This window comes from Saccopteryx bilineata, chromosome 1 (genome assembly GCF_036850765.1).
Source record: "Saccopteryx bilineata isolate mSacBil1 chromosome 1, mSacBil1_pri_phased_curated, whole genome shotgun sequence".
Lineage (NCBI taxonomy): Eukaryota > Metazoa > Chordata > Mammalia > Chiroptera > Emballonuridae > Saccopteryx > Saccopteryx bilineata.
Genome location: NC_089490.1, coordinates 88,697,932 through 88,723,056, shown reverse-complemented (window position 1 = coordinate 88,723,056; position 25,125 = coordinate 88,697,932). Strand labels below are relative to the sequence as shown.

The following is a 25,125-nucleotide window of genomic DNA, read 5'->3' as shown; positions in this document are numbered from 1 at the left end:
AGACCAATTCCTATTACTAACACACCAACTTTTGGTAAGATTCAACAAAATGCTTGTATTCAGGACTAGTTAACCAGTCCATAGATTCTATTAAGTACTGGCTGCATGATAATTATACACATCCAACCATTGATATTACATTATTTTTAAATTGTGTACCACCTACATGGATATCATGGCAAACTAAAGATTTATTACAAGCAGTTTCCCTCAAATGTTTTGTTTCTAATTTACAGTTAAAGGTATCATCAAAAGGATTTTTAGGATTAAACAGAATTATATTACACCACTCTATTGAGAAGCAATTAGGCTAACTGCTGGGGTCCAGCCTCGGGGGGAATCCAGGGGTCCCACTGGAAGAGATGGCATCGGCACAAAATAAGTGAGAGAGCTGAATTCTTTAGCATTAACTGCCAGGCATCTCTGCCAATGGCTAGTACAGCTTTATTTTTATACACACACACTAAGTTACAATCACATGGTATACAGAATGCATTGATTAATAATTGTTTTTGTTTCACTATGGTTACATATTTCTAGGCAACAGTTAGTATATATCTTTTTTTCTTATTCTTTTTTTTTTTTTTTTACAGAGACAGAGAGAGAGAGTCAGAGAGAGGGGTATACAGAGACAGACAGACAGGAATGGAGAGATGAGAAGCATCAATCATTAGTTTTTCGTTGTGCATTGCAACACCTTAGTTGTTCATTGATTGCTTTCTCATATGTGCCTTGACCGCGGGCCTTCAGCAGACCGAGTAATCCCTTGCTTGAGCCAGCAACCTTGGGCTTAAGCTGGTGAGCTTTTGCTCAAACCAGATGAGCCCGCGCTCAAGCTGGTGACCTCAGGGTCTTGAACCTGGGTCTTCTGCATCCCAGTCTGATGCTCTATCCACTGCGCCACCGCCTGGTCAGGCCAGTTAGTATATTTCTATAAGCTATAAATCAGGTGGTAAGTCATTCTAAGTACAGTTATACAATATCTCGAAAACAGCAACAACAGTTTTTGTGCAAGCTTCTAAAAGGTCAGTATTGATTAATAACTCTACCTTACCTAATGTCCTGTTGTCTAGTCAAATTTTATTTGTCTACTACAATAGGTCCTGGCCGGTTGGCTCAGTGGTAGAGCGTCGGCCTGGCGTGCAAGAGTCCCAGGTTCGATTCCCAGCCAGGGCACACAGGAGAAGCACCCATCTGCTTCTCCACCCCTTCCCCTCTCCTTCCTCTCTGTCTCTCTCTTCCCCTCCCGCAGCCAAGGCTCCATTGGAGCAAAGTTGACCCCGGGCGCTGAGGATGGCTCCATGGCCTCTGCCTCAGGCGCTAGAATGGCTCTGGTTGCAACAGAGCAACACCCCAGATGGGCAGAGCATCGCCCCTGGTGGGCATGCCAGGTGGATCCCAGTCTGGTGCATGCAGGAATCTGTCTGTCTTCCCATTTCCAACTTCAGAAAAATACAAAAAATAAATAAATAAATAAATAAAATTTTATTTGTCTACTATATTCATATACCAGTTAAGTTCTAACTTTATTTTTCTGAGTGTTCCACTACCTGCAGGTCAGGTATGCAAGAAGAAAGGAAAGTTTTTCTATTCTATTATGTGAAAAGGCTACGGAGATAAAGTAATGGATTAAGTGAAGGCTGAAACGTGCTTTTGTGAAACAGCTTCCTACCTATTCATAAGTCACAATCTATTTTTTCCTAATATGATTTATAGGAGGAAAATTTTCTACAGACTTGATATCCCTTTTGGGGGGATATCATAGCTAGCCTCCTATGTCTATGAGCCCAGGTAAAGGGGCTTTATAGGCTTTTCTGTGGAACTCACACCCTCTGTCTCATTTCCAAAGAAATTACTACGAATCTGCAGGGAAAGCACAGTGCTATTATCCCTGTGCCATAAATGATAGCACACACATCCAGCAAAGGGGGGATAAAAAACCAAATTAATTCAAAAAGTCAAAGGGGGAAGTATCGTTGTGCCTCTTCTTTCTGTGACTGTGTCAACCAGCAGTTGTTGATCTTCTTTGCTGTGACTATGTCAACCAGTAGCTGTTGATCGGCTTCCGACAGCCAACATTAGCTGAAAAGCTAGGATTACTAGAAAACACAGAATTTCATCTAAATCACACACATTTGTGTAATGACACCACACAGAAAGCAAAATATATAAGATGCCTTAATATTACCTTTTGAGGAAAGGTAATTGCATCAAGGCCCAAACATAAATATATAGCAGATATATTTGCCTATATATCTTATTATACATATAATTATACAGGGCTGACCAACTCATCATTTGATATAAGAACAATGATATATCCATTTTTCCTAACAGACATATATATAAGACAAGACAACACAAGTATACCCAAAAGGAAAATCAACATAATAGCACCAAAACTACACAAGATATCACAGTGCACAGACAGTAACATATTTAACACAATTAAAATAATCTCACTACCATACATTGTAATACAATATAATCCATTTCCTAAAGCATTTAAGTCACTCAGTTACAATCCATATGTATTTGGACCATATCACCCAAATACACAAATGTGTCAATTATGAATGGCACGCAAATATACACATTCCCAGAAATAATGGAGGCACCAGAAATCTTAAGGAATCCAGACATAAGATACCAGTCGTGTTTTGGGTTATTGGACTCATTAGTAGATTTACACTATAATTCAAGTTACAATTATAAAAGATTACACTGGTATGACACATTTGGTGCACAAACAAATCCACTTACCACACAAGGAATTTTAGGGTCACATGCATCATTGTTTACATATTATATGTTAATGCCATTAGAAAATTCATGGACAAAAGTAATTTTACAAACACATACACCAGTTACAAATTATTCTTTTCATCCACAAACAGACTTATTTTCACACAAGTTTCTAGCAAGATTGTTATGTGACACCATTAGACCCATGTATAATACATAGAGGATGTTATAATGACACTCATTGCTTGAGAACATTACACTACGACCCATTATTTTCATATGGAATTCTCAGACCAAAACCTACCTCAAAGCAAGCACCACCATACATCACACTTGCAGAAAAACCATTGAAAATCATAATGAGACCATTGATGACACAAATAAGAATACAATTTAATTTAGAAACATTTACAGTATTTGAACACATACCACAATGTATATCACTTAAAGAAAAGATAACAATAGATCAGATTATACTACCAAATAGAATAGACATAAATAGAGGAAGAAAATTTACAATTTCTAGAGGCAGCAGCTGTTGGAATGTCAGCTTTAGCATTATCAACATCAGTATACAACACAATCAAAATTGACAAGATCACAACAAAACTAGCAGAATTAGAACTAAAAAATAAGAGAGACTATGAACAAACTCTAGACTTACTCTCAAAACATTTTGCGACTGCAATTGATATAGCAACACACATGCAGACACAAATACAATTATTGGAAAAAGCATCCAAAGAAAAAATGGATTACTTAGATCAGGGGTCCCCAAACTACAGCACGCAGGCCACATGTGGCCCCCTGAGGCCATTTATCCAGCCCCCGCTGCACTTCTGGAAGGGGCACCTCTTTCATTGGTGGTCAGTGAGAGGAGCATAATTCCTATTGAGGCCCTGGCCGATTGGCTCAGTGGTAGAGCGTCGGCCTGGCGTGCAGGAGTCCCGGGTTCGATTCCCGGCCAGGGCACACAGGAGAAGCGCCCATCTGCTTCTCCACCCCTCCCCCTCTCCTTCCTCTCTGTCTCTCTCTTCCCCTCCCGCAGTGAGGCTCCATTGGAGCAAAGATGGCCTGGGCGCTGGGGATGGCTCCTTGGCCTCTGCCCCAGGCGCTGGAGTGGCTCTGGTCGCAACAGAGCGACGCCCCAGAGGGGCAGAGCATTGCCCCCTGGTGGGCAGAGCGTAGCCCCTGGTGGGCGTGCCGGGTGGATCCCAGTCGGGCGCATGCGGGAGTCTGTCTGACTGTCTCTCCCCGTTCACAGCTTCAGAAAAAAAAATAATAATAATAATAATTCCTATTGAAATACTGGTCAGTTTGTTGATTTAAATTTATTTGTTCTTTATTTTAAATATTGTATTTGTTCCCATTTTGTTTTTTTACTTTAAAATAAGATATGTGCAGTGTGCATAGGGATTTGTTTATAGTTTATTTTTTATAGTCCAGCCCTCCAATGGTCTGAGGGACAGTGAACTGGCCCCCTGTATAAAAAGTTTGGGGACCCCTGACTTAGATGTTGATATACAAAACCTTAAGAATTTCACACGAAACTTAGCTTTGCTAACAGCTTGCCAAAGAACCTAAGACCAACTAACCTTTGCATTAAGAAATATTAGAGACATAATGATAAGGGGAGAAGAATACTCACCCCTCTGGACACAAAATTTAGCATTATTGGAACCATCAGAACCAGTAGGATGCATAATGTCACAGTGTGAATTCACTATAAAAACTATAGCAGGAGGCACAACACTATTAGGATTCCATACAATACCTTTACCACACAAATTAGCAATTGGTAAACATATAATACCAGTAGGCAATTTGATATACGCTAACCCTTACTTCTTGAAACCAGAACAACTAATAACATGGACAAAAAATACATACATAACCACACAGCAGCTAGTCATAAACTTTTTTGACCTACTCGTGGTGGAAACCACCCCGAGGGAAGCATTTTATAATTTAGGAAATTTCGCCTTCGTACACTGCAACACCAACCTAACCTACTGGGACCACACTGCGAACTCGGGGAATTGGACAACGGATAACATCGCAGATGACTCGATGGACACCTGCAAACAAATCACCGACACCATGAACATGACAATCAACAGATAAACCATATACTCATCATATGCAATTCACGGCACATTGAAATATTTACCAACAACAACGTTCAGTGAACTGCAGAAAGAACATATGAATAGGGAAAAAGATTATGGAGAAACCTTCAAAAAACTTGAAGTACTCCATAATGAGACCAAAAAACTTATCTCAAAAGCTGGACAAGAACAGAACATTGTAAAGGAACTGAGACTGATACCTAACAGTATAAGCATCATCTTAGACCATGATGCAAAAAGACAGGGTAAACCATGTAATTTTATAGAGACTATAGGATATTTTCAACACTGAGTTGTAAACCAACATGAAATTTATTAAATCCAGTATATTATATTGAACAAGGTATTCATACCTTTACATCAATATGGACTGGAATTAAGGAAATAATAATATTTATATGCCTGTTTGTTGTGATTGTATTTGGATTGAAAGTGTGTGATCCCATTTGCAATATATGTTTTAAAAGGAATAAAAAATAGTTTTGTAATGATCCCTGCAAGCTTATAGCTTGCTGGGATCAAGGGGTGGAATGTTGTAGTAATATAAGGTTATAGTAATTAAATATATAGAAATATAAAAATATGGAAGATATATAAAAGTAATTAAAATATTAAAAATAATTATTAAAATTAAATAAAGTTATGTCATTTGGATAGGAATTAATACAGTATGTCCATAAAGTCATGGTGCACTTTTGACTGGTCACAGGAAAGCAACAAAAGACGATAGAAATGTGAAATCTGCACCAAATTAAAGGAAAACCCTTCCAGTTTCTGTAGGATGATGTGGCAGCATGTGCGCATGCGCAGATGATGACATAACACTGTGTATACAGCGGAGCAGCCCACGGTCATGCCAGTCGAGATGTGGACGGTACAGAGGAAAGTTCAGTGTGTTCTGTGGCTCCCTAAATTAGAAGCCGTGACCAAAGTGCAACGTGAATATTGGCGCGTTTATAACGAAGTGCCACCACATAGGAATAACATTACTTGGTGGGATTAGCAGTTGGAGGAAATCAGCAGTTTGGTGGAGAAACCCCATTCTGGTAGGCCATCAGTCAGTGATGAGTCTGTAGAGGCTATACGGGGTAGCTACCTAAGGAGTCCTAAAAAATCTGTGCATGAGCCCACATCGAACTGCACTAAATAGGTATGAAACTGGGAGAGTTTTCCTTTTATTTGGTGCAGATTTCACATTTCTATCATCTTTTGTTGCTTTCCTGTGACTGGTCAAAAGTGCACCATGACTTTATGGACACACTGTATAATGGCTTAGTGCCATAACTCTGTAATATGATAAACAGACTCTGACTTTCAAACAGAGCCCAGTTAGTATGTGTGTGAAGTTATACCTAGATAAGAAGTAGCTTGGTGTTATATATTTACATTAATTTTGTAAACTGATGTAAATAAAAACATCTTAAAAAGTGGTTTGATGTAAACATTTCAGTAGATTGACGTAGAGGGGATTCCCTGCGAGGAACTCCCAAAAAGGTGGTTTGAAGTGATAATCCTGTAGATTGACACCTGTTAGAAGGTGTTGGTCAGAAAAGGTACTAAAGCTGAGGGGCCCCCTGCTGCAGTAGTCTCCCAGACTCCAACCTGAACATGGACTGTCTCCACGCTGCTCTGAGCTCTAACCAAAGCCAGCCGAGAGGAGCACACCGACCGGCCCCCTTAAGCTGTACCCAGGCATGCCAAAAGGATTTGTGAGTAATAAATTGCCTGTGTGATTATTACAACTAATTTGTGTGTTGGTTGTGTCTTTCCTCCGGTGGCACTTAACAGTAGCATCCTCATAGCCACCTCAAGAGTAGTCTTTTTTTTTTTTTTTTTTATTTTTCCGAAGCTGGAAACGGGGAGGCAGTCAGACAGACTCCTGCATGCGCCTGACCCGCCCACCAGGGGGCGACGCTCTGCACATCTGGGGCGTTGCTCTGCTGCAACCAGAGCCATTCTAGCGCCTGAAGCAGAGGCCATAGAGCCATCCTCAGCACCCAGTACAACTTTGCTCCAGTGGAGCCTTGGCTGCGGGAGGGGAAAAGAGAGACAGAGAGGAAGGAGAGGGGGAGGGGTGGAGAAGCAAATGGGCGCTTCTCCTGTGTCCCCTGGCCAGGAATCGAACCTCGGACTCCTGCACGCCAGGCCAACGCTTTACCACTGAGCCAACCGGCCAGGGCCTCAAGAGTAGTCTTGAAGAGGCTGCCAGCGCTGCTGATAAGCAGCAGTGTCCCACTGCACCGGGAAGTGGAATCAGGGACGCCTGATGGACATAGAGCTTGAGCTCTACTGGGACATTTACTCTTTCATTTCTGTAGCTATAAAGGTGAATGTACAGTTTGATAATGTAAGTTTAAAAAAAGTTTGTGTATTCTGTAAACTTTCCTTCCTTAAATGTTTCCTTCCTTTGGGAAGGTATCCTTTGTAAGTCTTTGAAGGGAAATTTGGAGGATAGGGGAGCATTTCTAAGCTTTTGGATTTCCCTTGCCTTAGTGGCTCGCTATAAAAAACTAAAGCGCGCGCAGGGTGGAGACGGCGACAGGGGACGGGGGACGGGACACCGCGGAGCCTCGCCGCGCCTGCGCATCTCCTGGTAGTCGACGTCACGACGCCGGCGTCGGCTGACTGCGCGTAAGAGGGGGTTACCGCAGCCGTTACCGGGCTGTTGTCACTGTTGTCCCTGCTGCCGCCACTACTTCGTCTGCCACCATGGCTCAGTACAAGGGCGCCGCGAGTGAGGCGGGCCGCGCCATGCACCTGATGAAGAAGCGGGAGAAGCAGCGCGAGCAAATGGAGCAGATGAAGCAGCGGATCGCTGAGGAGAACATCATGAAATCGAACATTGACAAGAAGTTCTCTGCACACTACGATGCTGTGGAGGCGGAACTCAAGTCCAGTACCGTGGGACTTGTGACCCTGAACGACATGAAGGCCAAGCAGGAAGCACTGGTAAAGGAACGGGAGAAGCAGCTGGCCAAGAAGGAGCAGTCGAAGGAGCTGCAGCTGAAGCTGGAGAAGCTGCGAGAAAGGGAGCGCAAGAAGGAGGCCAAACGGAAGATCTCTTGCCTGTCTTTCACCTTGGATGAAGAGGAGGAGGTGGGTGAGGAGGAGGAGGAGACGGGCGAGGAGAAGGAGGAGACAGGCGAGGAGAGGGAGGAGACGGGCGAGGAGAGGGAGGAGGGAGCTATGTTTCAGGAGGAGCTGGAAAGGGAAGAGATCACCACTAAGAAGAGGAAATTGGGGAAGAATCCAGATGTGGACACAAGTTTTTTGCCAGACCGTGACCGCGAGGAGGAGGAGAATCGGCTCCGGGAGGAACTTCGGCAAGAGTGGGAAGCCAAGCAGGAGAAGATCAAGAGCGAGGAGATTGAAATCACCTTCAGTTACTGGGATGGCTCCGGGCATCGGCGAACAGTCAAGATGAAAAAAGGCAACACCATGCAGCAGTTCCTGCAGAAAGCACTTGAGGTCCTGCGCAAAGACTTCAGTGAGCTCCGGTCGGCAGGGGTGGAGCAGCTCATGTACATCAAGGAGGACCTAATCATACCCCACCATCACAGCTTCTACGATTTCATCGTCACCAAGGCACGAGGGAAGAGCGGGCCACTCTTTAATTTTGATGTTCATGATGACGTGCGGCTGCTCAGTGATGCCACTGTGGAGAAGGATGAGTCACATGCGGGCAAGGTAGTGCTAAGGAGCTGGTACGAGAAAAACAAGCACATTTTCCCTGCCAGCCGCTGGGAACCCTATGACCCCGAGAAGAAGTGGGACAAATATACAATAAGGTGAATGGAGAGGTGGAGCAAGCTCGCTCCTCCAGTTCCCTGCAGCCTTCCCACTGCCTGGATTTCCAGGACTCTAGAAGTGGAGCTTTCCCCCTCTGACATGACTGATCATCTTTTGCCCCTGATGCTGTCATTTGCTGCTTTTTTCTTTTACAATAAAGAAATGCACACGTAGAGTCAGAGCACTGTTTTATTAAGAAAAACACAACATTTTTTATCTAAAATTGACATAACATAAAGTTCACCACTTTGGTCATTTGCAAGTGTACAATTTGGGTATTTGGTATATGACAATGTTGTGCATCTGTCCCCTCTATCTAGTTCCAGAATATTTCCAACACCTTAAAAGGAGACCTTCTACTCATTAGCAGTCTCTATCCCATCCCCTGGTACTCCCTAGCCTACTTTCTGTCTGTGTGGACTTGCCTATTCTGGAAGTTTTACATAAATGGAATCATACTATTAAAAAAAAAAAAAGTTAAAGTGAGATAATTAGTTACCACTTCCCCAACTAGTTTTCATTTCTTCCCCTCACAACTAATTTTCAGTAGGCTTTTTTATTCATATGCATATATATTCCTGAATTGACATACAATGTAAAGTTATAAATCAGGGACTTTTAAGATAAATATAAGATTTAAATCTCTTCCCAACTTTCCTTTAATAACATGAAGAAAACAAACTCTTACTTCAAGATCTGAAATGTGAGACTGCCTTTCTTTCTTCATTTCCTAATAAGCACTAAGAAGCAATTTGCATCAATTCACCACCTACTCCTTGGCATCCCCAATTCCTCCAGCAGTTATTGCGAAGGTGGCTTCATTTTCAGGCATCTCAGGGCTAACAGAATGCAAGGGAATAAAAGTTTATAAAAAGCACTATTTCTATAAATATTATATTCATGTCACAGGCATCCTTCGCCTATCAGTGTGAATCTCCAGAGATATCAGTACAGCTAAATATGGACTACAGAATTTACCTACAAGTATTACCTACCCTCACAAACTTCTATTGAACTTTATATATAAGTAAGGTCCTGAAGGCCAAGAAAAATTACCCCAAACTTGGAAATAGTCAAAAGAGATTACTTTCAGTGTGCTATCAGGCATTGTGTAGCAGAACTTTCTGGGCTTATCTGATTCTAAAGGGGTGTACACCTGTTACTGACTAGGCCAATGTAGGGGAAAACTGTGAAAGACTGAAACGAACTAAAAGATTACTGAGCACTTGCTGTGAAAAATAGGTTGGCTAGCACATCTTTCCAAGTTATCCAATTCTATGCTGTGCTTTTCATTGTCTTTGAGCTATTTTACAACTCTGTAAGGTATAGAAAACTATAAATAATACAAATTATTCTTGTCCATAGAAATGTAAATTGTGTAAGGAGGCATGTAATTGATTAGTGTCCTATGGATATACTGTGACCTGTTTTTGACCAATTTATAATTCATTTTGGCATTCCTTATCTAACTACATATGTCTGGTAGTTTGATTTTTTTTTTCTTTTTTTTTCTTTTTTTTGCATTTTTCTGAAGCTGGAAACAGGGAGAGACAGTCAGACAGACTCCCGCATGCGCCCGACCGGGATCCACCCGGCACGCCCACCAGGGGCGACGCCCTGCCCACCAGGGGGCGATGCTCTGCCCATCCTGGGCGTCGCCATGCTGCGACCAGAGCCACTCTAGCGCCTGAGGCAGAGGCCACAGAGCCATCCCCAGCGTGCCCGGGCCATCTTTGCTCCAATGGAGCCTTGGCTGCGGGAGGGGAAGAGAGAGACAGAGAGGAAAGCACGGCGGAGGGGTGGAGAAGAAAATGGGCGCTTCTCCTATGTGCCCTGGCCGGGAATCGAACCTGGGTCCTCCGCACGCTAGGCCGACGCTCTACCGCTGAGCCAACCAGCCAGGGCCTAGTTTGATTTTTTTAATGATCTGGTTATAAAATCTTATTGGTTACTGCCTTAATGGGTTGAATAAACTGACATTTTATATGTGTATATGAGTCATGATTATATACTCTTTAAAAATTTACCTTTTAATTTGTTCTGCAACTTTGTAGGGCAGAATTAATTTGTAGAAAACTAATAGCAATGCAGTTTATTCCAGTCTATAGCAATGAAAGTGAATTTCATGGTGTAGAGAAGCAACTGATTTCCCTTCAGTAGAAAAGACAACTTCAAATGTCACAATTTATTGCTTGGTAGGATATCAACCTACATAGAATTTTGCATTTACTAGCAAATTTATTTCAGCATTCCTTTGACTGACTACATAAATCTCAAATTATTCTTTGAATTAGTGGTTTCCTCATTAATTACAGAGTTGAATAAAATCTTTAGCAAGAAAGTCATGTTTTTAACTTTTTGAAAATCATACTTTAGCATGTACTAATCCCTCTAGATTTTCCAAAAATGAGAGTCCTTACACTCAAGAAGTCTAACAGGTGAGCTAGTACATATGACAAATATGCAAAGTAAGCTGTTTCATAAATACAGTTTATATGTTATAGAACTCTAAAGAAAGGAGATGACATTATGCCAAGTAGGTTGATTATGAAAGGCTTCATAGTTAATGTTTGAAGGGCCACTGAGAAAGAAATGGGAGTAATCCAGGTAGAGGTAATAGCATGAACAAAAAAATAGGAATAGGAAGCTTGTTTTCTATTAGCATAGGAGGGGAGTAAGAAGTCGTGTTTAACCTGACCAGGCTGTGATGCAGTGGATAAAACATCGGACTGGGATGCAGAGGACCCAGGTTCAAAACCCTGAGGTTGCGGCTGGAACACGGGCTCACCAGCTTGAGTACGGGATCATCAGGCATGACACCATGATTACTGGCCTGAGCCCTAATGTCGCTGGCTTAAAGACCAAGGTCGCTGGCTTGAGCAGGGGGTAACTTGCTCTGCTGTAGCCCCCCAGTCAAGGCAAATATGAAAAAGCAATCAAAGAACAACTAAGGAGCTGCAAAAAAGAATTGATGCTTCTCATCTCTGTCCATTCCTGTCTGTCTCTCTCTCTGTCTGTCACACACACACACACACACACACACACACACTTCTGTTAGAAATGTGTTTGATGTACTCCTGGGACATTTATGTAGAAGAGTTCTGCAAGCAGTTGGAAATAAATATCTAAAACTTGAGTAAATGGTTAGGCTAGAAATAGAAATATAAAAATCACTGATCATGAGAGCCTATTGTTACTCTGTGCTATTATAGCCAGGTTACAGTGACTATATAATAATATTAATAGCTTCCTTTATTAAGTATTTATTATTTTTGTGTGTCAGTATCTCTCATTTCATTTAAACTTTATGATAATCCTGCTGGGTATATATTATCCTCCACATTTTATGGATGAGAAGATTGAGGTTCAGAGAGTACTTTGCCCAAGGTCACATTGCTAATAAGTGAAAATGCCAGGATTACATACTAAGTTAATGACTCCAAAAGCTTTTTATCCCAAAGCTCATGTTCTTAATCATTAGGCATATTGTCTTTCAAAGTTGGGTGTGTATTTTTTGTTGTTGTTTTAAATTTTGCTTGTTTGGTTGTTTTGTTTTGTTGGGAAGGCGAAGAGTAGGCAGTCAAGTTTGAGCTTACTATGGATAAGGTTAGTTCCCTTAGGAGATAGTAGAGGGGTCTCCTGTGAGGATAGCAAATTGTCTGTAGGTAAGGTAGGGCTTGCTAGACAAAAACTGGAGTTGAGTTGGAAGCCCTGAATGGAATTAGGTGCTTCTCCACCCCTCCCCCTCTCCTCTCTGTCTCTCTCTTCCCCTCCCACAGCCAAGGCTCCATTGGAGCAAAGTTGGCCCGGAGGCTGAGGATGGCTCTGTGGCCTCTGCCTCAGGCGCTAGAATGGCTCTGGTTGCAACAGAGCAACGCCCCAGATGGGCAGAGCATCGCCCCCTGGTGGGCATGCCGGTGGATCCCGGTCGGGCGCATGCAGGAGTCTGTCTGACTGCCTCCCCATTTCCAACTTCAGAAAAATACAAAAAAAAAATTATTGTTTAGCCTGATCAGGCAGTGGCACAGTGGATAGAGTGTTGGACTGGGATGCAGAGGACCCAGGTTTGAAACCCTAGTTTGCCAACTTGAGCGCGGGCTCATCTGGTTTGAGCAAGGCTCACTCGCTTGAGCTCAAGGTCACTGGCTTGAGCAAGGGGTCACTGGATCTGCTGTAACCCCCTGGTCAAGGCACATATGAGAAAGCAATCAATGAACAGCTAAGGTGCCGCAACAAAGAATTGATGCTTCTCATCTCTCTCCCTTTCCTGTCTGTCTGTCCTTCTCTCTGTCTCTGTCACAAAAATAATATTGTTTATAATTCTTAATTAAATAAGTATTGTGAAAGAATATAAGATATAATAAAGGAGAGAGCCTAGGTCAGGGGAAGTGATACTTAAACTGAAACTTAAAAAGAAAATTGGCAGAAAAAAAGGAGAACATATATCCTATCATACCCTGTACATTTTCTGAACTTTACTAATTATTTCATTATCTAGCTTCATTGTGAGCTTTGGGAGGTCAAGGATCAAGTCTGCTTGGCAAGAGAATTCCTAAATCCCTAGAACCTAATACATAGTAGGGACTTCCCAATGAATTGAATAATTTTTTAGAAGGAAATTCAAACATATAGTATCTTCCAGTGGTATGATTACAGCCTCTCAGGAGATGCTGTTTTATTTAACCCCTTGAGTAGTGAGTTTTTTTCATGCTCGCTGATCCCTGGGAGTGAGCTTTTTTCAAAACATGAAATTAGTTCCAGTTCCAGTTTTATTAATTTAAAATCATGTTTGTTTGATAACCAATTTATGGAAACAAGAAGAACATACATTTACCTTTTATTAATGTTGCCTTACACATTTCTAAAATAAACCGATCATACACTGGATGGTCAGGAGGCACGAGGATATACATCATTGGTAGTCAACCTTTTTATACCTATCACTCACTTTTGTATCTCTGTTAGTAGTAAAATTTTCTACCACCCACCAGTTCCACAGGAATGGTGATTTATAAAGTAGGGAAGTAACTTTACTTTATAAAATTTATAAAGCAGAGTTACAGCAAGTTAAAGCATATAATAATAATTACTTACCAAGTACTTTATGTTGGATTTTCACTGTTTGGCAGAATAAATCTTTGTAAAACAACTTACTATAGTTAAATCTATCTTTTTATTTATACTTTGGTTGCTCCGCTACTGCCCACCATGAAAGCTGGAACACCCGCTAGTGGGTGGTAGGGACCACTGATGTACATGAACATTAGTACTACTCAAAGGGTTAATATCATATGCTATAAGAATCTGATTTAAAAAATATTTACCTGTCATAAATCTTGGCAATTCTCAGTTCTCCTCTTCCCTTTCGCAAACTTATTCTTGTTGTTGAAGCATGAGCTAGAATGTGTCCCCCAATGGGTTTTTTGGGGTCTGCCTGAAAACTTAATTAAAAACACCTTTTCAGATTACAGTATATGGACTATGTTGAGTAATATCTGCAATTCAAGGAAACTTTTCTGTGGTGGATGGCAGGGGATGGAGTAGGTGTGTATTCTGAACCATCAGGTTTGTTCATTAACTTTGGAGTGGGGTAGGGTGTGGAACCATCCAGTTCAGGATTCCAAGATTCCTGTGATAACTAGTCCATTTTTTTAAATAGAAAAAAAAAACCATAAGTAAACATTACTCGGTCTTAGGATAACTATTGGGGTTAAGCGGTTTTTCTTCTCTGCAAAATATATTAAATTTACTTATTTAGCCCTGGCCAGTTTGCTCAGTGGTAGAGCATCGGCCTGGCGTGCAGAAGTCCTGGGTTTGATTCCTGGCCTGGGTACACAGGAGAAGCGCCCATCTGCTTCTCCACCCCTCCCCCTCTCCTTCCTCTCTGTCTCTCTCTTCCCTTCCCACAGCCAAGGCTCCATTGGAGCAAGTTGGCCCAGGTGCTAAGGATGGCTCCATGGCCTCTGCCTCAGGCACTAGAATGGCTCTGGTTGCAACAGAGCGACGCCCCAGATGGGCAGAGCATCGCCCCCAGTGGGCATGCCAGGTGGATCCTGGTCGGGCACATGCGGGAGTCTGTCTGACTGCCTCCCCGTTTCCAACTTCAGAAAAATACAAAAAAAATTTACTTATTTATACATTCATTTATCAGAAATATTTATTAAAATCCTACTATGTACCAAGCACTATTCTTGTCTAATGAATAACAAACACCTGGCCCTGGCCAGGTTGGCTCAGTGGATAGAATGCTGGCCCGGCGTGCGAATGTACCAGTTTGAATCCCCGGTCAGAGCACACATGAGAAACAACCATCTACTTCTCTTCCCCTCCCTCTACCTCTCCCCTTTCTCTCTCTCTTCCCCTCCTGCAGCCCGTGGCTTGATTGGTTTGACCATCAGCCTCGGGTGCTAAGGATAGCTCAGTTCGTCCAAGCATCAGCCCCAGATAGGGGAGGGTTGCTGGGTAGATCCTGGTTGGGGCACATGTGGGAGTCTGTCTCTCTATCTCCCCCCCTCTCACTTAAAAAAAAAAGAGAAAAGAAAAAGAATGTCCAACCCTCTTTCATGACATTGTAATGTAAATATGAACATATTGAGTGCATCCTTCTTATGCATTAACTGTATGTTGGAAGTATTCAATGTTATACAGGTTATGAATTTGCAGTAAGAATAATCTGAGATATGGAAATGATAAAAATATCAAGGAGAATATTGAACTGTACAAAGATTGATGCTTCCACAGAAGGTAGATCAGTTAAAAGATTCTATCAAGGGAGACAAGAAAGGATAGTTAGCTAAATGGGCAGAGAGAAGTTTTAATAGCTATGTTAGATGGTCTCTCAATACTGCCTAGTAATTCTATGTGAGCAGGGGTAGCTTCACTTCCCCTTTTCCAAACCTTCAGTAGTCTCCTTAAGTCCCCTTTTCTATTCTTGTCCTCTCATCCCTGACACCACCATCTGCTTCTTCACAAAAAAATGAGGGCTCTTAGGAGGAAGCTCCCTCAACTCCTCTTCTTTCTATCTGCCACCTATTTACAGTTGTAGTCATTCTTCCTCCTTTCCTCTCAAAATTCTTTTCTTTTTTCTTATTTCAGCAATTCTTCTTACTTTTGCACACAGGATTCCCTCTGGAAAAGAGTCCCCTCTCCTACTGTGTTTGTTCATTTAGCTCTCACTCATTCATCAAGTATCATCCTTTCTTGGGAGCCTTGACTGATACCCTGAAGCAGAGTAAAATCCTGCCTCCTCTGTGCTCTCAAACCATGGTATAGATTCCTCTATTAAAGCACACTACATTGCCTGACCAGGTGGTGGCACAGTGGATAAAGTGTCGGACTGGGATGCCGAGGACCCAGGATCGAGGCCCTGAGGTCGCCAGCTTGAGCATGGGCTCATCTGGTTTGAGCAAAAGCTCACCAGCTTGGACCCAAGGTTGCTGGCTCAAGCAAGGGGTTACTTGGTCTGCTGAGGGCCCGCGGTCAAGGCACCTGTGAGAAAGCAATCAATGAACAATTAAGGTGTCACAATGCGCAACGAAAAACTAATGATTGATGCTTCTCATCTCTCTGTTCCTGTTTGTCTGTCCCTGTCTATCCCTCTCTCTGACTCTCTCTCTGTCTCTGTAAAAAAAATATAAAAAAACAAAAAACACTACATCGTGATTTAAAAAAAATTTTTTTTTATTCAGTGAGAGGAGGGGAGGCAGAGACGGACTACCCATGCCCCTGACCAGGATCAACCTGGCAAGCCCACTAGGGGCAATGCTCTGCCCTGTTGCTCCGTTGCAACTGTAGCCATTTTTTAGTGCCTGAGGCGGAGGCCATGGAGCCATCCTCGGTGCAGGAGCCAACTCGCTCTAATTGAGCCTTGGCTATAGGAGAGAAGAAGAAGGGTGAGACAGAGACAGAGAGAAGCAAGAGTGGGAGGGGTGGAGAAGCAGATTTAGAATAGGGTGTTTTTCCTGTGTGCCCTGACTGGGAATTGGACCTGGTACATCTACACGCCGAGGCTCTACCACAGAGCCAACCAGCCAGGGCCTACATCGTGATTTTTATTTTTTATTTTTTATTTTTTTTATTGATTTTTTAATTGATTTTTAGAGAGAGGGGAGAGAGAGAGAAGGGGGAGGAGCAGGAAGCATCAACTCCCATATGTGCCTTGACCAGGCAAGCCCAGGGTTTCGAACTGGCAACCTCAGTGTTCCAGGTCGACGCTTTATCCCACTGCGCCACCACAGGTCAGGCCCTACATCGTGATTTTTAATTCGTGGGTCTTACTCCCCCCAATGGTCTAAATCCTTGTTCATCTTTTTAATTCTAGTGCTTAGAAGAGTGCGTGTAATATAGAAGGCACTCAATAAATATTGTTGAATGAATACAGAAGAGAAGATAGTTTGGGTCTCCCTGGTCTAGATCCTTTTGGAGACAGATTTGTGACATATATTTGAAGAAACTATAATTTAAGGAAATTTTGAAGGGTGTTCTGACAGAAAGACAAATGTAAAAGGAGATAGAATTTCTCTCTAATTGAAGTAATCCTTGATCTCAACCCTATTACAGATAATTTGAAGAGCAAGAAGCTGGAGCTTCTATATATATAGCCATGGTATTTTCTTAGCAAATTATTATTTGCTGTTTCCAATGAGGTACCCTATGCACAGAGAGAATAGGTATTACTGCTTGTTCTTAATTATTGTAGTCAAAGAGCCTGAACGTTAAGAATGTCATCTCCAGATTGACCAGTGAAGGCATAGTGGATAGAGTGTTGACCTGGGACACTGAGGTCCCAGGTTCAAAACCCCAAGGTAGCTGGCTCGAGTGTGGGCTCACTGGGCTTCAGCATGGGGTCACCAATTTGAATGTGGAATCATTGACATGATCCCATGGCCATTGGCTTGAGCCCAAAGTCACTGGGTTGAGCAAGGGGTCACCAGCTCAGCTGGAGCCCCCCCCATCCCATCAAGGCATGTATGACAAACAATCAATGAACAACTAAAGTGCCACAAGTAGGAGCTGATGATTCTCATCTCTCTCCCTTCTCCCCCCCCCCAAAAAAAATGTCATCTCCAAAGGGAAATAATTTTGAATAGTAAAATAAATTATAAGATTTGCCAAAGTACTAAGAAAATACATAGGAAAGACATGGGGAGGGAGAAAAGCATTTAAAATTAGTCATAAACTATGAGGTTATACTTAATCAAATAGACTGCAACATAGTATAACAGCTTTAGCTCTAGGACAGGGGTAATCAACCTTTTTATACCTACCGCCCACTTTTGTATCTCTGTTAGTAGTAAAATTTTCTAACCACCCACTGGTTCCACAGTAATGGTGATTTACAAAGTAGGGAAGTAACTTTACTTTATAAAATTTATTATGCATAGTTACAGAAAATTAAAGCATATAATAATAATTACTTACCAAATACTTTATGTTAGATTTTCGCTAAGTTTGACAGAATAAATCTTTATAAAACAACTTACTATAGTTAAATCTATCTTTTTATTATACTTTGGTTGCTCCGCTACCGCCCACCATGAAAGCTGTAACGCCCACTAGTGGGCGGTAGGGACCAGGTTGACTGCCACTGCTCTAGGAGAATGTCAAGTCAATTCAAATTTTACTTGCCTAGCGTGCGGAGGACCCGGGTTCGATTCCCGGCCAGAGCACACAGGAGAAGCGCCCATTTGCTTCGCCACCCCTCCGCCGCGCCTTCCTCTCTGTCTCTCTCTTCCCCTCCCGCAGCCAAGGCTCCATTGGAGCAAAGATGGCCCGGGCGCTGGGGATGGCTCTGTGGCCTCTGCCTCAGGCGCTAGAGTGGCTCTGGTCGCAACATGGCGACACCCAGGATGGGCAGAGCATCGCCCCCTGGTGGGCAGAGCGTCGCCCCATGGTGGGCGTGCCGGGTGGATCCCGGTCGGGCGCATGCGGGAGTCTGTCTGACTGTCTCTCCCTGTTTCCAGCTTCAGAAAAATGAAAAAAAAAAAAAAATTTTACTTGCTCTACCAAGGTATTCAGGATTCAGGTGTAGAATCTGGGATTGCATATATGGCTCTTAACCTTTTTTATAGGTCACTAACATGCTGATAATTTAATGAAAGATCCAAACTCTCAGAAAAATATACATTTGTACATACACAAAAGTTTGCATATACATTTTAGGAGATTTGTGGTTTCTTGTCCCTCTTATGTAGATAGGTATTATTAATAATAATAACACCAAGATTTATTGAGTCCTTACTATGTGGGAGTCCTTATTCTTCTAACTCCTAATTATTTCCTTTCGCTTGGATTCCATATTTAGTAAATAATTTTGAGTTAAAATTTGGATTCCTATAGAGGCCTGCCTATAGGGAGAAAATGTACTGGTCATAAATGTAGACTCTGGCTGGTTGGCTCAGTGGTAGAACATTGGCCCAGGGCCCAGTGTGTGGATGTCCCAGGTTCAATTCCTTGTCAGGAGAGGTGACCATATGCTTCTCTACCCCTCCCCTTCTCGCTCTTTCTCTTCTCTTCCTGCAGCCATGGCTTGATTGGTTTGAGCAAGTTGGTCTTGGGTGCTGAGGATGGCTCTGTGAAGCCTCCACTTAAGGTGCTAAAAATAGCTTGGTTGGGTTGCCAAGCAATAGCCCAGGATGGATAGAGCATCTCCCTGTAGGGGCCTTGCGGGGTGGATCCCGGCAGGGTGCATGCGGGAGTCTGTCTCTCTGTCTCCCCTTAAAAAGAAGCTATAATTTAAGGAAAATTTGAAGGGTGTTCTGACAGAAAGACAAATGTAAAAGGAGATAGAATTTCTCCCTAATTGAAGTAATCCTTGATCTCAACCCTAGTACAGATAATTTGAAGAGCAAGAAGCTGGAGCTTCTCGGAAGGAAGGAAGGAAGGAAGGAAGGAAGGAAGGAAGGAAGGAAGGAAGGAAGGAAAGATGGAAGGGGAAGGGAAGGGAAAGAGAAGGGAAGGACCTCAAATGTAGTTACATTTTTCAATATCAGTAAACTGGTTCTCTGATCATTCAGTCTCATGAGCTTGATTGATGTGAGTCTGACCCTGAGGGATGAATTTGTTCTTAGTAGGCTAGCCAAATCAAATCTCTGCCTGCAAGGCTGAGGGCCCTGAACTCTGGTCAACTCAACAGGGTAATGGATATATCCCTGCAAAGCCTCTCAAACGATGGCATGCCATCCTTTCCCCAGGCATATACAGCCCTTGATGTACTGTGTGGTATAGAAGTTTGGAGTTACACCTGGGTTCAAATTTTGGCCCAGACATGTGACCTCAGGAAAAATGTTTAACCATTCTAAATGTGTTTCCTTTTCAATGAGAGATAATAACTATGCCTAAATAGTAATCCTGACTCAAACACAACACATTATCTATTTTACCTTGGGCTACTTACCTTTATGAATCTGTTTCCTTAACTGTAAAATGAGAACAAAAAGACTTTACCTCTTAATGCTATTGTGAGGAGTCACAATATATTTAGTATAACCCATTGGGAGCCTACTACATGCCAGGAATTGTGCCAATTAGCTCTATAGTTACAGTAATCTTGGCACATAAAGAGATAATATATGGTAATTATTATTCTTTAACTAAATGATCTAGATAAAACATATAAACCAAGAGAATCTTAAAATTTTTTTTTTTTTTTACAGGGACAGAGAGAGAGAGAGTCAGAGAGAGGGATAGATAGAGACAGGAACGGAGAGAGATGAAAAGCATCAATCATCAGTTTTTCGTTGTGACACCTTAGTTGTTCATTGATTGCTTTCTCATATGTGCCTTGACTGCGGGCCTTCAGCAGACCGAGTAACCCCTTGCTCGAGCCAGCGACCTTGGGTCCAAGCTGGTGAGCTTTTGCTCAAACCAGATGAGCCCGTGCTCAAGCTGACGACCTCGGGGTGTCGAACCTGGGTCTTCCTCATCCCAGTCTGACGCTCTATCCACTGTGCCACCACCTGGTCAGGCTTAGAGGGATTTAATTTACTTCTATTTCTGACCAAGTAAAAACAGCTTCAGGGCCCTGGCCGGTTGGCTCAGCGGTAGAGCGTCGGCCTAGCGTGCAGAGGACCCGGGTTCGATTCCCGGCCAGGGCACACAGGAGAAGCGCCCATTTTCTTCTCCACCCCTCCGCCGCGCTTTCCTCTCTGTCTCTCTCTTCCCCTCCCGCAGCCAAGGCTCCATTGGAGCAAAGATGGCCCGGGCGCTGGGGATGGCTCTGTGGCCTCTGCCTCAGGCGCTAGAGTGGCTCTGGTCGCAATATGGCGACGCCCAGGATGGGCAGAGCATCGCCCCCTGGTGGGCAGAGCGTCGCCCCTGGTGGGCGTGCTGGGTGGATCCCGGTCGGGCGCATGCGGGAGTCTGTCTGACTGTCTCTCCCTGTTTCCAGCTTCAGAAAAATGGAAAAAAAAAAAAAAAAAAAAAAAAAAAACAGCTTCAGAAAAACACCCACATCCTTCCTTTAGTGTATTCTTTATTTCCCCTTCTTTTTTATTTTCTTTTCCTCTTCCTTGCTCCTTTTCTCAGGGGATGGAGAGTGTGGTGAAAAAGAGGAAGAGATGAGGTGGATATTAAAAATAAAGAGAGGTCAAGAAAGATTGTTTTATTTATTCCCCTCTGGTTGAACAGAATGCAGCTATCATATAACTCAGTGGTCCCCAACCCCTGGGCCATGGACTGGTACCGGTCCATGGGCCATTTGGTATTGGTCTGAAGAGAAAGAATAAATAACTTAAATTATTTCCGTTTTATTTATATTTAAGTCTGAATGATGTTTTATTTTTATTTTTTTATTTTTTATTTTTTTATTTTTTTGCATTTTTCTGAAGCTGGAAACAGGGAGAGACAGTCAGACAGACTCCCGCATGCGCCTGACCGGGATCCACCCGGCACGCCCACCATGGGGCTACGCTCTTCCCACCAGGGGGTGATGCTCTGCCCATCCTGGGCGTCGCCATGTTGTGACCAGAGCCACTCTAGCGCCTGAGGCAGAGGCCACAGAGCCATCCCCAGCACCCAGGCCATCTTTGCTCCAATGGAGCCTTGGCTGTGGGAGGGGAAGAGAGAGACAGAGAGGAAGGCGCGGCAGAGGGGTGGAGAAGCAAATGGGCGCTTCTCCTGTGTGCCCTGGCCGGGAATCGAACCTGGGTCCTCTGCACGCTAGGCTGACGCTCTACTGCTAAGCCAACCGACCAGGGCATGATGTTTTATTTTTTAAAAATGACCAGATTCCCTCTGTTACATTCATCTAAGACTCACTCTTGACGCTTGTCTTGGTCACGTGATACATTTATCCGTCCCACTCTAAAGGCTGGTCCGTGAAAATATTTTCTGACATTAAACTGGTCCGTGGCCCAAAAAAGGTTGGGGACCACTGATATAACTGAAGGTGAAACCCAGAATAGCCTGACCTCCCAACTTCAAATTAGGATGATTGGGTCATGAGTCATATAGGGTTATGGTGAAGGTAGGGCAGGTATTTCTTTCTGGGAGTGGGATGGGAGGGTAGCACCAGGAGGCTAAAAGAGCATAACTTTGAAGTCAAAGACACCACGAATAAAATCCTGGCTCTGTTGTGTTAAATTTTTTAAAAAACTATTAATTGATTTTAGCCCGACCAGGTTGTGGTGCAGTGGATAGAGTGTTAGACTGGGATGTGGAGGACCCAGGTTCGAAACTCCAAGGTCAATGGTTTAAGCTGGGGCTCATCGGCTTGAGTGCAGGGTTACTGGCTTGAGCGTGGGATCATAGATATAACCCCATGGTTGCTGGCTTGAGCCCAAAGGTCGCTGGCTTGAGCCCAAGGTCGCTGACTTGAGCAAGAGGTGACTTGCTCTGCTGGAGCCCCCAGGTCAAGACACATATGAAAAAGCAATCATTGAACAACTAAGGTGCCGTAACGAAAAACTGATGCTTCTCATCTCTCTCCCTTCCTGTCTCTCTGTCCCTCTCTCTGACAGAAAAATTTTAAAAATGTATTGATTGATTTTAGAGAGAGAAGAAGGGAGAGACAGATAGACAGAAACATCAATCTGTACTTGTATGTGCCATGACCAGGGACTGAACCCACAACCCCAGAGAATCAGGACAACACTCCAACCAACCAAGCTATTAATTAGGCCAGGGCCTGTCTCTGTTTTTTAAATTGTGTGATTGATTAAGTACTAAATCTGAGCCTCTGTTTCCTCCTTTATTAATTAAAAATAATAATAGTATCTACCTGAAATACTTGTTGGAGTGGGGATGTTGAGGGGACAAGTTTGAGAGACAATGAGTACTCCTAGTAATTCTGACTTGCTAAGGGGTAAGCTTACAGATGGGATTTTTGAGAAGGGGTCCATTGAGGAGAAAAAGACTGAGTAAACATGCCCAAGAATGAGGAGAGTGCTTTGAGATTAGGTAGAGACTAGAAGAAAACAATACAGCTGGCCCTGGCCAGTTTGCTCAGAGGATAGAGTATCAGCCCAGTGTATGGAAGGCCCAGGTTCAATTCCTGGTCAGGGCACAAATGAGAAGTGACTATCTGCTTCTCTTCCCCTCCATCTCCCTCCCTCTCTCTCTTACCCTCCTGCAGCCAGTGGCTCAACTCGACCAAGTGTGGGCCACAGGCACTGAGGAAAGCTTGGTTGGTCTAAGCATCGGCCTCAGATGGGATTGCCAGGTGGATCCTGGTCAGGGTACATGTGGGAGTCTGTCTCACTATCTCCCTTCCTCTCATTTAAAGGAAGGAACGAAGCAAGGAAGGAAGGAAAAGAAAAGAAAAAATTGCCAAAGAGAAGAATTTGGGGAAAGAGGAGATGATTTCAAGAAAAGAGTATGTTTAATAAGTTTTGTTAAATAACTCTCTTGTTTTCTCCCAAAGTATGCAGAAAAATCTATACTTTTTCAACATCTTCCAGATGGAATTCAAGAGTTTTGGGGAGCAGGGATAACATACTGAAATTGGTTTTAGAGAAAGAATAGGGAGGCCCAAGGATGCTGAGTGAATTACATAAGATAATACATGAAAGCACCTGGCACATGATAAGCAATTAATAAATACAAGTTCTCTTAATTTTAACAGGAAAGAATATAAGTTCAAATAACTTGGACAGAGTCACCATACTTGTAACCCTCATTTAATGTTTTTCTCTAACCACATTCGCCTCTTAGTTTAGGCTAATGATGTTGGTTCAGTAGGGGACATCATTAGAGAATAAACTGACTTCATATTTACAAGACTGCAATTGTTCCAAGATGACTTTTTGTTTTAATAAGACAAATGAAGTAGGTTACATCAAGGTCTTATTTGTTGCTCATCTTATTATTCACCCTGATGTGGATCCTTTGACTTTTTATCTCCAGACCTTCATCAACTGGATCATTCTAGTTCTAAAATCTATATCTGCAAGCCTTGTCTAGGAGCTATGGCTCTGCTGTATCCTACAGCAGCTCCTCACCTCTATAATTTTGTTCCTTTTTAATACAATGTGCCATCAAGTATAATGCATGGGGTATAAGCTTCAATTATTGTCAGCATACTTGGGGACTCATACCAATTATAGTGATATTTTTCTGACAGGCCCCAGGCTTGCTGTAGCTTGGAGTTCCTCAACACTGAGAAACAAGGGTATTTTCTTTCTTTTCAAACTGCATTTGAAATCCTTTAGTTTAAACTGTCTTTTCTTTATCCATTTAGTGTGGTAATTTATGTGCTTTATATGAAGACATGCATTTAATTTGTATTGTTGTAATTTAAAATACTTTAGAATACACTAATTATATGGTGAGCCTTGTTTCCTTACAGCTCAGCTAGGTGGAGGAGATGATGTTTCAAAGCAGATCCACCCAGCAAAAATACTAGCCTTTGTTACCTTCTCTGGCTCTTAGCTCACTTCATTATAGATCTCCCCTTTCTGACTCATTCAGTTATTTCCTTTCTGTCACCTCTCCATTTCTCCTGTCACTGTCTTACTGGAGTCAATTCAAAATGGTTTTACTCTTTTTGAAACTTTCTACAAGTACAAGAAAAAGAACCCCTTTCTGTGACCTCATGTATACTGATTTCGTTTGTCTTCTGACTCCAGATAGACAGTGTTGCCTCTTCAATATTTCTTCCCCACACCTGAAGAAAGAACATTGCTCTTTAACTTGGACTGTTTTTACTTGAATGCATCCCACTGAGCCAATGAGTCATTTTCCTCTCTTTGTTAAAAATAAAATCTTTTGTTTTGTTTTTATTGCTTTAATTTAGACTGACAGACAGGGAGGAAGAGAGAAAGAGAGAAGCATTCATTTGTTGTTCCACTTAGTTGTGCAAACATCAGTTGCTTCTGTATACGTCCTGACCAGGGATCAAATGAAACCTGTAACCTTAGCGTTCTGGGACAATGCTCTAACTGACTGCGCTAACCGGCAAGGGCCAAGTCATTTTCCCTTTTTAAGGCAAGCCTTAAACATCTTCCATTTCTCTTTAGTTTAAAAT

At 42.6% G+C, this 25,125-nt stretch overlaps 1 protein-coding gene and 1 pseudogene across 4 annotated transcripts in view; one reads left to right on the top strand and one right to left on the bottom strand.

Annotated features, from left to right (window-relative positions):
• The first annotated feature begins 7,517 nt into the window (after positions 1 to 7,517).
• Positions 7,518 to 8,838, top strand: LOC136324763 (protein FAM50A pseudogene; annotated as a pseudogene).
• Positions 8,839 to 25,125, bottom strand: part of DMC1 (DNA meiotic recombinase 1) — a 37,913-nt gene continuing 21,626 nt past the window's right edge. For 3 of the 4 annotated variants that reach the window (XM_066258112.1, XM_066258101.1, XM_066258138.1), the window contains 2 exons: positions 13,988 to 14,104; positions 8,839 to 9,502 (listed from right to left, as the gene is read on the bottom strand). In XM_066258112.1, coding sequence (XP_066114209.1) covers positions 9,433 to 9,502; positions 13,988 to 14,104 — 187 coding nt within the window. In that variant the 3' untranslated portion in view covers positions 8,839 to 9,432. Of the gene's footprint in view, positions 9,503 to 13,987; positions 14,105 to 24,605; positions 24,766 to 25,125 lie in introns of those variants that run through there. The other variant, XM_066258120.1, reaches the window with a different exon arrangement.